Source organism: Mustela nigripes, chromosome 1 (assembly GCF_022355385.1).
Source record: "Mustela nigripes isolate SB6536 chromosome 1, MUSNIG.SB6536, whole genome shotgun sequence".
Classification (NCBI taxonomy): domain Eukaryota; kingdom Metazoa; phylum Chordata; class Mammalia; order Carnivora; family Mustelidae; genus Mustela; species Mustela nigripes.
In genome coordinates, this window is record NC_081557.1 from 203,424,189 (window position 1) to 203,440,570 (window position 16,382).

The 16,382-nt window shown below is 42.6% G+C and overlaps 1 protein-coding gene across 1 annotated transcript in view; it reads right to left on the reverse strand.

Moving 5' to 3' along the window:
• The window catches only part of LOC132003788 (DNA polymerase nu-like), a 106,712-nt gene that overhangs the window by 85,930 nt on the left and 4,400 nt on the right, over nucleotides 1–16,382 (reverse strand). The window contains exons 3-4 of the mRNA XM_059379538.1: nucleotides 6,071–6,154; nucleotides 5,490–5,585 (exon numbers count right to left, since the gene is read on the reverse strand). Coding sequence (XP_059235521.1) covers nucleotides 5,490–5,585; nucleotides 6,071–6,154 — 180 coding nt within the window. The remainder of the gene's footprint in view (nucleotides 1–5,489; nucleotides 5,586–6,070; nucleotides 6,155–16,382) is intronic.

Sequence of the window (16,382 nt, forward strand, 5' to 3'; positions counted from 1 at the left end):
ACCACAGTCTCTCTGTATATCTCTACTTGAGCCGTCTGAGAACGCTTGAAAGATATAAGTATTTGATCTCATCCAACCATGGAGCAAGCCCTACCAGCGCTGGTTTGTGATCAGAGGCAGTTCTGCAGCCACGGACTGGCCAGGGAGCTTTATCACATGCTCCGTGTTGGCTCCTGACAGCACATTCTTCTCAGCTCCCTTCTCCCCATGGCCACTCCGTAGTCTCTTGTGGGCGCCTCCTCTTTCCCTGACCTCTAAGTGTCAGTTTCTCAGCATTCGGTTCTGTGCTTATCAATGTTGGCTGGCTTATGAGAAACAGCCGGGAGCTTCAAAAACATGCTTGGGCCTGGCAGACACAATTCTGTGGTTCAGTTGTCAGCCTGGTCGTGAATGTTTTTCCAAAGCTCTGTCCAGGGTAGGGGATTACCATCCCAGGGCAATTTTACTAAAAACTGGCTGACCACTTCCAGCACAAGACTAACAGTGGACCCAACTGCTCCCGTGATATCTCCGTGCCTGTGTCTTGTGAACACCTCTGTCTTAATATGTCTGAGAGTGAATGCCTGACTGATACCCCACCTCCCACCCCTGCCCAGTAAACTGCTCCTCTCCTAGTTTTCCCTGGGTAGTGGCATTTTTTCTCTGCTCAGTTGCACAGCTAAGAAAACCAAGAGCTACTCCACAATCTCCTATTGACACTCACATGAACTCTCACTCACAGAGTTCCTTCCTGCTCCAGAAATTCTCTGGAAATTCATCCACTACTCCATCTTCACACCTGTCACCTGGACCACAGAGATTTCTGTCCCCACACTGCAGTGACAGCTTATTTTTTTATAGTCATTTTCAGTATGTTGCATAATTTTTCATTTTTCCTTCAATGAATTCATATTTCTTCATTTTTTAAAAGATTTTATTTATTTGTGTGTGAGAGAGAATGCGCGTGTGCACAAGCAGAGGGGAGCAACAGGCAGAGGGAGAATCAGGCTCCCCGCAGAGCAGTGAGCCCCAAAGTGGGGCTCAATCCTAGGACCCTGGGATCATGAACTGAGCTGAAGGCAGGCAGGGCTTAACCACTGAGCCACCCAGGCATCCCCAGTGACAGCCTATTAACAAGGCTGCCTTGTATGTCCTGACTTTTCAGGACATAGCTCACATCTGTTAGGACAGGCAGAATCCAAAGCCCTGACAACACCACATGCTGGCAAGGGTGTGAAGCCATAGGAACTCTCATCCACCTGGTGGGAAGGCAGAAAGGTGTAGTCACTTTGGGAAGTAGTTTGTCAGTTTCTTAAAAAATTCAATATACTTTTGCCATATGATCCAGCAATCATGCTCCTTGGTATTTACCCAGAGGAGCTGAAAACTTCAGTCCACACAAAAACCTGTACACAGATGTTTAGAGCAGCTTTCTTCCTCATTGCCAAAATTTGGAAGCAACCAAGATGTCCTTCAGTAGGTGAATGGGTAATAACCGGGGTCCATCCAGACAATGGATCATTGAAAAGAAATGAGCTATCAGGGGCGCCTGGGTGGCTCAGTGGGTTAAGCCTCTGCCTTCGGCTCAGGTCATGATTTTAGGGTCCTGGGATTGAGTCCCGCATTGGGCTCCCTGCTCAGTGGAGGGAGACTGCTTCTCCCTCTCTCTCTGCCTGACTCTCTGCCTACTTGTGACCTCTGTCAAATAAAATAAAAATCTTAAAAAAAAAAAAAAAAAAAGAAATGAGCTATCAACTAGGAAAAGACATGGAGAACTTGAAATGCACAAATCTGAGGGAAAGAAGTCAATCTGAAAAGGCTGCACACTATATTGGTTCCATCTACAGGACATTCTAGAAAAGGCAAAACTATGGGGACAGTGAAAATATTGGGGCAGGGGTGGGGTGAAGGGGGAACATGTGGAGCACGAGGGTGTTTAGGGCAGTGAAGGTACTCTGCATGATACCATAGTGGCAGACACCCGTCATTACACATTTGTCCAAACCCATAGAATGTATGACACAAAGGGTGACCCTGGAGATATAGTATGGACTTTGGATGATGATGACTTGTCAGTGGAGGTTCACTGAATGTAACAAATGGTCCCAGTGTGGGGGGGTGCTGACAGTGGGAGAGAGGGTGGCAGGGAGAGTGTGCTGGCCGTGGAAAGAAGGCAGTATATGAAACTTCTCTGTACCTTCTGCTCAATATTGCTGTGAAATAAAATATAAGATTTAATAAAAATAGGGTGCCTGGGTGGCTCAGTGGGTTAAGCCGCTGCCTTCGGCTCAGGTCATGATCTCAGGGTCCTGGGATCGAGTCCCGCATCGGACTCCCTGCTTGGCGGGGAGCCTGCTTCTTCCTCTCTCTCTCTGCCTGCCTCTCTGCCTACTTGTGATCTCTCTCTGTCAAGTAAATAAATAAAAAATCTAAAAAAAAAAAAAAAAGATTTAATAAAAATAAACGCCTAATAAAACTGTATCTAAGATCATAGTTGTGCTCTTGTTTGAACTGTTTGAGGCTACACATTTCACCTGAAGTCCACATCCCTCCCCACAGGAAGGGGAACGGAAAGGATGAAGGAAAGAAGAGAGGAGTCTTCATTTTGAATTTGGAACCATGTACATGTGCTCCCTAGTAAAAGTTCATCTTTTTTTAAAATGCACAAAGTAGTATGCCTTGGTCAGTTAAATAAAAGAGGTTAGTATGATTTACCTCCATCATGTCTTTGTAAAAAATCTACGCGAAAGCACACCAACACCAGAGGAGAGTTCCATCTCCTTAGTTGCCAGGTACCTGGAAGAGCTAAAGAGCAGCAGAGGGAAGGGCAACACTGCCAGCTGGTGCCAGGATGGAGAATAAATCAGCCCGAGACCCTCAGCTCCGGGCCCCATGAGGCCAAGCATGCGGCTTTCCCAGCTACCACTGCTGCTCCACCTTTCAGGAGGTGGCCCTCTGCCACGTGGGTGTGAAATCCAGGCCCGAGTCTCCCTGGCGGGATGGAGCCTGCTCCATGCGGTCCCTGAGCTCCGTGAGTTAACAGCAGACAACTATGCTGGTGAGGGCTGCTTGGCTCTGGAGAGGCGACAAACAGTCAATCTTGGGCTTGGATCTGCAGAGCTTATAGCCTAGAGCGATAAGCCCACCAGGAGCTAAGATAACTTTAGGCACAGGAAACCAGTCTGGGGGAAGACACAGGTCGTGCCAGGGGCCTTGCTGCTGTCTGTGTGGCCTGGGGAGGCCTCCCTGAAAGCCACTGCACAAACTCTAGAAGAGGCTGCAGACTGGCACAGGGCCCACGCGGAACCTGCGAAGAGCAGTGTGCTGCTCAGGAGCGCTGGGAGCGAGGGGGCCTGAGGAGGCGCTATGGACACACTGGAGGGCCTGGACATGAACCTAGGGGTCACAGAAAGCCCCTGGAATGTACATCAGGGGAGGCTCTGCCTGGACTTGATGCATAAACAGCAGGGGGAGAGCAGATGGGAGGCGGCCGAGGGGGCCGTGCCAGGCTGTGAGTGGGAGGTGACTGAGGGGGTGGCTGCAAGGACTGACAGAGCCAATTCCAGACTGATGTTTGCAGGCAGAGACGGTAAGGCTTGCTGCAGGTGAGGCTGGAAGAAGATCCAAGGTGACTTGTAGGTTTCTGGATGAAGTAGCTGATAATTACAGTCAGGACTTGCTGGTTTCTGAGAGCTCATGTCAGGCATGGTCCTAAGGACTGCTTCACACACAGGCACACATACACACACTTGTTGAAAACTCACAAGATTGCTGTAGGGAAAGGACTGTTATTATCCTTCTTTTACAGATCAGGACACTGAGGTACAGAGGAGTCAGCATGCCCTAGCCATGCAGGAGGATGTGGTAGCCAATGCCACTGTCCTTGCTCTGCCCCTTACTGGCTCCCAAGGATGCGGAAGGATGAGGGGTCTCCACCCAGGGGGCACCGAAGGAGGCAAATTCAAACCCCTTTCGGGACACATCACTCTGCAGATGTCTGTGATGCACAGAACTGCCCCCAGGACCCCAAGGGCTGCACATGGGGACTGTCAGAAGACACAGGGCTCCAGCAGGGAAGACATGGGCAGAACGTGCAGGGCTGGACTGGCCATGTGCATAGGGAGGGAGGCTGCGGCTAAGTCTGACGCTGAATGCAGCACGCAGAGCACAAGATGCGCCCCCAGAGCTGGCTCTCACTGTAGCAACCCAGGTTCACTTGCAGGGGCACCTGGGTCAGGATCTCGGGGTCCTGGGATCCAGCCCCACCTCCTGCTCCCTGCTTCACCCTCTGCCACTCCTATGCCCCCAGTCATTCTCTCTCTCTCTTTCTCAAATGAATAATAAAAAAAAAAATCTTAAAAACAAAAACAACAACAACAAAAACCAAGTCTACTTATTGATGTCTACTCTGCATGCCCTCATGAATCTTACTCACTGGATTCTGAACATCTATTTATACTCGTCCATTTTTTAAAAAAACATTTATCTTTTAAAGATTCATTGATTTAGCTTACAGAACGAGCAGAAGAGGGAGAGGCAAAGAATTCCAAGCACATTCCTCCTGAGTGCAGAACCCAACTGGGGGCTTGATCCTACTACTCCAAGACCACGACTTGAGCCAAAATCAAAGTTGAGGACTACTCAACCCACTAAGCCACCCAGTGTCTCATTCCAACAGAGCAGACTCTCACTCCTCCCTGTTTATCAAACAGGCTCTTCTTAAGGGAAAGGTAGCTCAAATTTTCTAAAATAAATCTAGGGTGATGCCTGGGTGGCTCAGTTGCTTAAGTGCCTGCCTTTGGCTCAGATCACGATCTCAGGATTCTGGATAAGTCCTGAAGCAGACTACTCCCTGCTTCTCCTTCTGCCTGATGCTCCCCTGGCTTGTGTGCTCTCTCCCTCTCCCTCTCTCTCTCTCTCTGACAAATAAACAAACAAACAAACAAACAAATAAATAATCTTTTTTAAAAAAAGTAAAAACCTTCCACATCTATATTTTTTAAAAAATAAATATATCTAGGGGCACCTGGGTGGCTTAGTTGTTAAGTCTCTGCCTTCAGCTCGGGACTTGATCTCAGGGTCCTGGGATCGAGCCCCACATCGGGCTCTCTGCTCAGAGGGGAGCCTGCTTCCCCCTCCCCCTCTCTGTCTGACTCTCTGCCTACTTGGGATCTCTGACTGTCAAATAAATAAATAGGATCTTTAAATAAATAAATAAATAAATCTAGAAAAGGAGTGGCAGCCTTTAACTTCTAAGAGGCTATGATTGGACTGACAACCATTTGTTTTCAGAACAAAATTCCACCTAATTGTCCTTTGCAGATGACGAAGTTGGTGGATTGCTTCCAGAAAACTGTACTTTTCCTCATGGTTCAAACTAGGAGGGCAGCCCTGCGGGGTGCACCTGCTGCACAGCCCACTGCAGGGGGACAAGCAGGCCTGAGGGTGACTCACACGTGGTAGAGGCATGCTACTGTCTCAAAAACAAAGGGGACAGTTTTTGAACTTACCACAGCTTCTGACGTGGATGGGAGTTTCTGCAGCCCTGTTCTAGGAAGAGTCTCCCTGGGACTCCGCAGGTGCAGTTTTAGCTTGCCAAAGAGGATCTTCAACAAAAGCAGGGACACGTGATGGACAGGTCTCAGCTTTGAGAGAAACTGAACATCACAGCCACAGAAGGCCCACCCAATTAGATGCTACAAACACTCAAATTCTGATCTCATACTGTTCTTGGATTTGCAGGCTTTGAAGGAATGAGTCTCAATGTGAGAAAACATGAACAACTTACATACTTTCCAGATAATAAACATAAAATAATATTTATAAATTAAGACTAAATCTCTCTTTAACCCCTAAGAAGTATTTTTTAAAAAGATTTTTTAATTTATCTATTTGATAGAGACCACAAGAAGTCAGAGAGACAGGCACGGAGAGAGGAGGAAGCGGGCTCCTGGCTGAGCAGAGAGCCCAACGTGGGGCTCAATCCCAGGACCCTGAGACCACGACCTGAGCCGAAGGCAGAGGCATTAACCCACTGAGCCACCCAGGCACCCCAGAAGTATATTTTATAAGAAACAAAATTTCCCTTTACCTCTCGAAGCTGATTATTACTTGTTATATGAAACCGCTCTCCTGCAACAAAATGGGCTTCTTGCTCCAGTTCCTTGAGACGAGACTGTGAATGTGATATATAATCTTACTAATGTTTTTCACAATCTAAGATTATTTTATTTGCTCATCAAATAGTTCCCAACATAAGTTATTATAAGAATTAAAAATAGCCAAATGTTTACCAAAATGTATATTAAAAATATATCCTTTGACTCACAGTGGAAACCTCAGGCTCACAGAATCATCCTCTCCCAAACCTCAGGAAGCAAAATGAAAGAAGCAAAATAGGAAGTAACACACCAAAATAAGGGAAGAATGAATTCTCTAGGAATATTACTCCTAGAAAAGGGATCTAGCATCATACCACCAACTTGAAAGCATCCAAGGTGTCCCACGGTAAAGGAGTTAGGACCATTGACCTTGTAGGTCCCTCCCACCCAGCAGAGAGAGCAGTCACAGGGGGCACCAGGGACCATGCTCTGAACTGCCACATCCAACTACACAGAACACAACCTGGCTTGAGGTGGGGGAGGGATGGATGGCCCAGGTGAAAAACAATCTAAGCATGTCCTCTGCATCAGCTGACACAGTACGGGGGGGGGGGGGCAGAGCTGAATTTGTAAGCCCTCACCCCCTTGCCACTTCCATCAGAAGAAAAGTAGCAGGCAGCCAGGACTTAAAAACATAATTGTAAAAATGGGGCACCTGAGTGGCTCAGTGGGTTAAGCCTCTGCCTTCAGCTCATGTCATGATCTAATTGGGCTCTCTGCTCAGCGGGGAGCCTGCTTCCCTCTCTCTCTCTGTCTGCCTCTCTGCCTACTTGTGATCTCTGCCTGTCAAATAAATAAATAAAATCTTTAAAAAAAAAACATAATTGTAAAAGAAAATAGAGCAGGGGTTAAACCAATCCACCCCGGTAAACTAAACACTTGCATTCTCTCCTTCATCAGAAGAGGGCGGCCTTGAGGCCGACATTTTGAAAGAAGTTACAAAGATGGTCCAGAGAAGTTAGGAACAGAATGAACCTGATACAAAAAAGGAGTATCTAGGTGAAAAGAAGCCAGAAGCACGAGCCTCGGTTAAAGTATGCCAGAACCTGGTTGTCAAAGAAAGAAATGAGAAAAAGAAACCAAGGAGCAGAGCATTAAAGGACAGATAATGGATTCCTTCAGGAGTAAGCCATACCTTAGGGAACAAAAACTCCATCAACAAACTGTGTGAGCTTCCAGTTAAAACGGCACAGTAAACTTGCACAATGATGCACCCGTGTTCAGGCACGGGAAGAAATGGATAAATAAACAGAGAAAAACAAAAAGATAGTTTCCTAAAAGAAACAAAACAAAACACAAGCATCTCTTCAGAGCGGGAATAGATACACACTGCAAAGCAGCAGGAAGAACAAGGGGGAAGCCCAGTGGGGCTGTGGGGCCAGAGGCTGGAGGCCCAGTCAGGCCACAAAGCGGGCATGGCAAGCCCTCCTTTCAGAGAGTTTGTATCAGTTACCTGCTGCCGCATGACAGAGCACACTGGAGTGGATCAGCACCTCGGGTGGGGCTCAGCTAGGCGCAGGTGCTGGCTGCATGGCCGCATGAGTAAATTCATTTCAAATTGTCACCCATTTAAAAGTTATGTTAACTGGTTTTTTCTTATTGATATGAGTTCTCTATTATAGTCTGCATAGGAGTCCTTTGTCATATGCATGAAAATACAATCAAAATTCCAACAGGATTTTTTAAAAAAGTAGATCAAAGAATTTTATATGGCCAATGCAAAGAACTTAAAACTAGACAATACCATATAGAATAAACACAAAGATGGAAGACATACCATAGGGTATGAAGACGTATTATTACAAAGCTACCATAACTAAGGCAGGGCAGTATTAGCACAGGATAGACCAAAAAACCCCATGAAACAAAACAGAGTCCAGAAAAAGATCCACATTACAAAAATCAAACATACACTGAGACCAGCCTTGAAAATTCCCTAAGCAGACGAAACCCATCTTGTCCTACAAGTAATGCTCCAGTTAGTCTCTTTTGGGAGATCAGCAAGGCTAACTTGATCTGGGTTGTTTCTTGCTTGTGCCTCTGAAAATCATAAGTGAATCTCAAATTGTGCTCCCCAAAATCCTACTGCAGTAGTCCACCACTGTGAAGAATAGCCAGTCTTTGCCTCCACACCATATAAGGGGCTTATGACATCAGACCTCTGAGCCTTGCTCCATGGCTTGTTTTGGTTTGTAAACTGTCTTTCTGTGTACAATTAAATTTTGCTAATTACTACTTCAGTGCTCCAGCGGTTTTACTTCTGCTTTTCTCTGAACTTCTGATAGTATTGATCTGACTTATGACACAGATGTTACTGTAATTCGGTGGGGGGAAACAATGGCACTTTTAATCAACTGAAAAAAACAGAAATCAACTTGGGGGAAAAAATCTTAATGATACCTGATACCACATAGAAAAATTAATGTGAAATGGATGATATGCTGAAAATAATACAGTTTATAGAAGAAAACACAGAAGAATATCTTTACTAGAAGGCATACAAAAGAGATCAGCACATAAAAATTCTTAAACATTTGAAAAAATGGTTCACTGAATTTCATTATAATAAAGAGATTCTGTTCACCAAAAGATACCACTATTAAGAGAGTGAAAAGACAAGCCACAGACTTAGACTGAGTTGGAAAGTATTTTAGGTTCTATGGGGCACATATGGCTCCTGTCACCGTATTCTTCTTTATCTTTATATGTTTGTCTTTTAAAACTGTAACAACCACTCTTAACTTGTAGGCCATATGAAAATAGGCCACAGGATAAATTTGGTTCAGACTATTGTTTGCCAAACTCTGGACTGGGAGAAAGGATTTTCAATATATATTATAAAAGACTTACATACAGAATTTATTACAAGGACTCACATACAGAATATATAAAGAACTCTTACAAATCAATACAAAAAAATCAGTTAACATAAATTTCAGAGTGAGTGAAATCTTTGCAAAATTGATAACGAAAGAGTACATCCAAAATACCACCAAACGTAGGGAAAGGTCCTCAATATGATTAATCATCAGGAAAATGCAAACTAAATCCACAATGTAAATCCACACAATCCACTGTAAATATACAATGACAGACCCATCAGATCAAGTAAAGTGAGAAAGACTGGCAGTGTGCATGGTGAGGATGTAGCAAATGGAATTGGAAAAGGTCATGACCAATTCCAAGAAGTCTTTGGAAGTACCTATTACCACCTACACACACCCTATGTTCTAGCAATTCCACTTCCAGACATAAAATCAGGAGACAGGGGCACTCACATTTATGTACATGAATATTCACAGCCACTGTGATCACAATGCTGACCGATGAGAAGGATGTAAGGAAGCTAAGACACATTCTAAAATGGGTGTTACACAGCAAGTCTCATTGGAACACACATCTGCTAAACTCACCAAACAAGTGAATCCCAAAGACAGAATGTGAGTAAAAAAAGACAGAACCAAAGATCCCACATTGTGTGGTTCCATTTACATGAAGCTCAAAATCAATGAACAGAGTCAGATTAATGGCTCTCTCTGGGGGTACAGATGAGGAGGTGACAGGAGGAGGTGCCTTCTGGGTGCTGGAAATATTCTATATCTTGCTCTGGGTGGAGTCACATGCATGTGTATGTGTGTAAAAACATGTCAAGCTGCACACTTAAAATTTACACCAAGGAGATTCTGGAAAAAAGTAGGAAGCACGTGTGAGAAACTGCCTCCCCACCTGGACCACAGCTGCAGGGGCAGAAACCATCTGATGCAATGACCATCCCAGACTCCGGAGTCTGTTGACCGCTTGCAACTTCCAGGCTTGGAAGGTAAATTACAACTACTTCTGGTCAATTTCAGCTCTTAGCATGGTAGCAGCTACCCATTCCCATCTTCCACCACCAACCACACTGCAGGCAATCATCCACGTTTCTGGAACAGTGTGCAGAAGCCAGGGTGGGCAAAAAGACCCTGTCCTGCAAAGAACAGGGATCTGGGCTCTGACTGCCAATTTTAATAACACAAGTGCAGATAAATAGGCAGGCAGCCATGGTTGTAGCCCCTCCCCACATAGTTGTAAGACCCTCCCTCTCCAGCTGAACAGACTTCCAGGGGAATTAAAGGGCCAGCACTCTTTTGCATCTCCTTTCATTTTTTATTTTTCCTCCTTTTGAGAGCCAGAAATTAAAGACAAGGATGTTCAAACACTACTGCTTATGCAGGGAAAATTAGAAGCAGACCATGTATACCCAGGAAAAATCTTGGGAAAAACATGAGAAGACCTTAAGCTTGCCCCTCAGGCTGATCTTCAGCACAGAGACACCCCATGGCAATAAAAAAAACCAAAACCAAAAACACTAACATAGAAGAGCAAACCCTGTGGTGGGGGGTAGAATATGATTTCCAGAGCTACCACATTATCAGATTCAAATGTCCAATGTTCGATAAAAAATGTCAGGGCAGGGGCGCCTGGGTGGCTCAGTGGATTAAAGCCTCTGCCTTCAGCTCAGGTCATGTGGGATCTAGCCGCATCAGGCTCTCTGCTCAGCAGGGAGCCTGCTTCCTCCTCTCTCCTCTCTCTCTGCCTGCCTCTCTGCCTACTTGTGATCTCTGTCTGTCAAATAAATAAATAAAATCTTAAAAAAAAAAATGTCAGGGCAGGGATGCCTGGGTGGCTCAGTTGGTTAAGCAGCTGCCTACGGCTCAGGTCATGATCCCAGCGTCCTGGGTTCAAGACCCACATCGGGCTCCTTGCTCGGCAAGGAGCCTGCTTCTCCCTCTGCCTCTGTTTGCCAGTGCTCACTCTCCCTCTCTCTCTCTGACAAATAAATAAATAAAATCTTTAAAAAAAAATGTCAGGACATACAAAGAAAAGTACCACATTCAAAGGGAAAAACAAAACAAAACATCAACAGAAACTGTCCCTGAATAAGACCTAATGGCAGATCTACTAGACAAAGACATTAAAACAACTGTCTTAAAGACGCTCAAAGAACAGGAGGAGGATGTGAAGAAAGTTAAGAAAACAATGTGTGAGCAAAATGTAAATAATGACAAAGAGAGAAAAAAACCTAAAAGGAAATCAAAAAGAAATTCTAGAGCTGAAAAGTATATTAACTGAAACAGAAAATTCCTTTGAGTGGCTCAACATCAGATTTGAGCAGGCAGAAGAAAGAATCAATGAACTTGAAGGCAAGGTAATGGAACTTACTGAGGCTGAGGAACACACAGAAAAGAAATTGAAGAAAAGTGAACAAAGCCTAAGGGACCAGTGGAACATCGTAAAGCAGATGCATATGCTTTGCATATGCATTGTGGGCATCCCAGAAGGAGGTGAGGAAGAAAGGGGCAGCAAAAATACTTGGAAGAAATAATGGCTGAAAACCTCTCAAATTGGATGAAATACATGAATATAAACATCCAAGAAGCTCTACAAACTTCAAGTAAGAAGAACTGAGATCAACACCAAGGCATAATGAAATCAAGGTTTCAAAAGCCAAAGGTGAACAGATAATCTTGAAATTAGCAAGAGAAAATTGTCCTCACATATAAGGCATCCTCAATAACGTCAGTGAGCAGATCTCTCATCAGAAACTTTAGAGGACAGAAGACAGTGAGCCAGTATTTTCAAAGTGCTAAAAGGAAAAACTGTCAACCAACTATCCTGCATCTGGCAAAACTGTCCTTCAAGGCTGAGGGAGACACTGAAATATTCCCAGATAAAGAAAAACTGATGGAGATGTGATCACTACATGTGCCCTGGAGGAAATGCTCCAGGAGTCCTACAGGGTGACATGAAAGGACACTAGACAGTGTCTCAAAGCCATATGGAGAAATAAAGATCTCAAGAAAGGTGACTATGTGGGCACTTATATAAGCTAGTATTATAATAACAATCTGTCACTGCACTTTTTATTTTCTCCATACTTAAAAAAAATTATGAGTTAAAATCTAATATTACTGTAATGTTGGTTTATAATTCCAAGTCATGTTTCCTAAATAGTTTAAGAGACTAATGCACTTAAAAAATTATTAGCTTATGTTTGAGACACACAATGTATAAAGATATAATTTTGTGGCATCAACAACTGAAAGGGGTGGGGATAGAGCTGTAAAGGAGCAGAGTTTTTGCATGTTATTCAAGCTAAACTGTAATAAACTCAAATTAGAGTGTTATAATGTTAGGATGTTAAATGTCATCCCCACGGTAACCACAAAGAAAACAGCTATAGGATATACACAAAAGAGAATGAGAAAGGAATTTAAATGATTCACTACAAAAAAGCAACTAAACACAAAGAAGAAGTAATACAGGAAAATGAGAGACAAAAAAATGTATAATGCACATAGAAAACAGCACAACGACAGAAGTTGAGTCCCTCCTTATCAGTATTACTTACATGTAAGTGGATTAAACTTTCCAATCAAAAGACAGAGATTGGCATAATAGATAAAAACATATGGTCCAACTACATGCTGTCCATAAAAGGCGAACATTATTTTTTAAAAGATTTTATTTATTTATTTGAGAAAGACAGAGCATGAGCAGAAGGAGGGGCAGAGGGAGAGGGACGAGCAGACTCCCTGCTGAGCAGGAAGTCCAATGTGGGACTCGATCCCAGGACCCCAGGACCATGACCTAAGCCAAAGGCAGATGTTTCACCAAAGGAGCCACCCAGGTGTCCCAAAAGACAAACTTTAAATTCAAAGATACAGACAGGTTGAAAGTACAAGGACAGAAAGAGATATGAAAATAGTGACACAAAGAGAGCAGGGATGTCTATATTAATACCAGAAAAAACAGACTTTAAATAAAAAATGGTTACTAGAGACAAAGGATGACATGTATGTGACACATAGAGCAACTGTCATACAACACTTATAAACACTTACACACCTAATGACAGACCATCAAAATATATGAAGAAAAAAATGACAGAATTGAAGGGATAAACAGACAATTCTACAATAATAGTTCCACTCACAATAACTGGTAGAACAGCCACAGAGAAGATAAGGAAACAGAGGACTTAAAGATTTTATTTATTTATTTGTAAGAGAGAGAGAGTGAGAGCGAGCACAGGCAGACAGAGTGGAAGGCAGAGTCAGAGGGAGAAGCAGGCTCCCTGCGGAGCAAGGAGCCCGATGTGGGACTCGATCCCAGGACGCTGGGATCATGACCTGAGCCGAAGGCAGCTGCTTAACCAACTGAGCCACCCAGGCGTCCCAGAAACAGAGGACTTAAACAGCACAAGAAACCAATGAGATCCAACAGACACACAGAGCACCACCCGCAACAACCACATACACTTACACACTGGACATTTTCCAGGACAAACCATATCTTAAGCCACAAATTAAGGCTCAAGATATATCAAAAAATAGTTATTATACAAAACATCTTCTCTGACTACAACAGGATGAAGTTAGAAATCAATAACAAAAGGAAAACTGGGGGTGGGGGGGCTGCCTGGGTGGCTTAGTGGATTAAGCCTCTGCCTTTGGCTCAGGTCATGATCCCAGGGTCCTGGGATTGAGCCCTACATCGGGCTCTCTCCTTGGCATGGAGCCTGCTTCCTCCTCTTTCTTCTCTGCCTACCTCTCTGCCTACTTGTGATCTTTCTCTGTTGAAAAAATAAATAAAATCTTTAAAAAATAAAAAAGGAAAACTGGAAAATTCACTAAACTGTGGAAAATAAATTATTTTAAAATGATCAAAGGATCAAAGAATAACTCAAAAGAGAATTTAGAAATTATTTAGAGATGAATAAAAATGAAAACACAATATATCACAACTTATAGGATGCAGCAAAAGCTGCAATAAAGGGGAATTTTTTTTTAATTTTATTTATTTACTTGACAGAGATCACAGGTAGGCAGAAAGACAGGCAGAGAGAGAGAGGAAGAAGCAGGCTCCCCACTGAGCAGAGAGCCTGATGTGGGGCTCAATCCCAGGACCCTGAGATCATGACCTGAGCCGAAGGCAGAGGCTTAACCCACTGAGCCACTGAGGCGCCCCTAAAGGGGAATTTAATAGCTATAAATATTAAGAAACAAGAAAGACCTGAAATCAGTAACCTAACTTTACAACTTAAAGAACTACAAGAACAGATTAAACCCCAAGGTGAAAAAAAGATGATGATAAATATCAGAATAGAGATAAAGGAAATAAATAGGGAAACAGTAGAGAAAACTGATAAAACCAAAAGTTTTTCAAAAAATTTTTTAAAAAATTGACAAGTTTTCACTAGGTAGACTAAGAAAAAAAGAGAAAACTCAAAGTAATAAAATCAGAAATGAGAGTGGGGACATTGTTCTACAAAAATAAGAAGAATTACAAAAGAGTACTATGAATTACAAAAGAGTACTATACACCAACAAATTGGATAACCTAGATGAAACATAAAAGTTCAATCAACAATCACAAAACCCATCAAGATTAAATCACCAAGAAATAAAAAATATGAATAGTCCTAAAACTAATAAGGACATTGAATCAATAATTCTTCTCCCAACAAAGAAGAGCCCCAGATTATTAACTTCATGAGTGAATTCTACCAAACATTTAAAGAAGAACCAACACCAATCCTTCCCAAACTTTTCCAAAAAAATGAAGAGGATGGAAGACCACTTCCTAACTCATTCTGAGGCCAGCATTACCCTGATACCAAAGCCAGACAGAGATACAAGAAAAAGATAGACCAACAACCCTTATGAATATCAATGTAAAAACCCTCAACAACATAGTAATAATATTTTAAAAGGACTATATACCATGACCAAGTGGGATTTATTCCTGGCATGCAAGTATGGGTCCATCCATGGAAACTGATCAATGTAATATGCCACATCAACACCAGGAGGGAGGAAAAAAAAACAGAGGATCATGTCGAAAATCATTTGACAATATTTAACACCCTTTCATGATAAAAAAAAAAAAAAAAAAACAAACCATTCAGCAAACTAGGGACAGATGGGAATTACCTCCACATAATAAAAACCATATAAGAAAACCCACAGAGGGGTGCCTGGGTGGCTCAGTGGGTTAAAGCCTCTGCCTTCGGCTCAGGTAGTGATCTCAGGGTCCTGGGATTGAGCCCCACATCAGGCTCTCTGCTCAGCAGGAAGCCTACTTCCCCTCCTCTCTCTGCCTGCCTCTCTGCCTACTTGTGATCTCTGTCTGTCAAATGAATAAATAAAATCTTAAAAAAAAAAAAAAAAAGAAAGAAAACCCACAGAAAGACTGATAGCATTTCCTCTAAGATGAGGAACAAGGCAAGGTTGTTTGCTTTCACCACTTCTATTCAACATGGTACCAGAAGTTCTGGTCAGAGCAATTAGGCAAGAAAAAAAAAAGGCATCTACATTGGACAGAAGAAGTAAATTTATCTCTGCATGATATGATTTTATGTATAGAAAACTCACCATTTATGTGTAGAGTCCACACCTAAAAAAAACAAAAACAAAAAATAAAACAAAACAAAACAAAACAAAAAACCCTCCAAACAACTGTGAGAACTTTGGAACTCAGCAGAGCAGCAGGATACAACATCAATACACAAAAATTAGCCGTATTTCTACACATGAACATTCTGAAAAGGAAATTACAAAAACAATTCTATTCATAGTAGCATCAAAAAGAATAAAATATTTAGGAATTAACAAAGACGATGAAGGACTCATACAGTGAAAACGATAAAACACTGCTGAAATCAATTTAAAAATAAATAAATAAATGGAAATACATCTCATGTTTGTGGATTGGAAGATTTACCAAAACAACTCAAAGAGATCTACAGATTCAATGTAATTCCTATCAAAATCCCAAAGACCTTTTTTTAGAAATAGAAAAATGCATCCTAAAATTCATACAAAATCTCAAGAGACCCCAAATAGCCAAAACAATCTTGAAAAAAGAACATATGTGGAGGCCCCATACTTCCTGATTTCACAACTGACTACAAAGCTACACTAATCAAAACAGTGTGTACTAGCATAGGACAGACATAGAGACAAAGAGAATAGAGTCGTGAGCCCAGAAAAAAACCCTTGCAAATATGGCCAAATTATTTTGGACAAGCACTCCAAGAACATTCAATGGAGAATGTAAATGAGAGTGGGGACATTGTTCTACAAAAATGAGAAGAATTACAAAAGAGTACTATACACCAACAAATTGGATAACCTAAATGAAACACAAAAGTTCAATCAACAATCACAAAACCCATCAAGATTAAATCACCAAGAAATA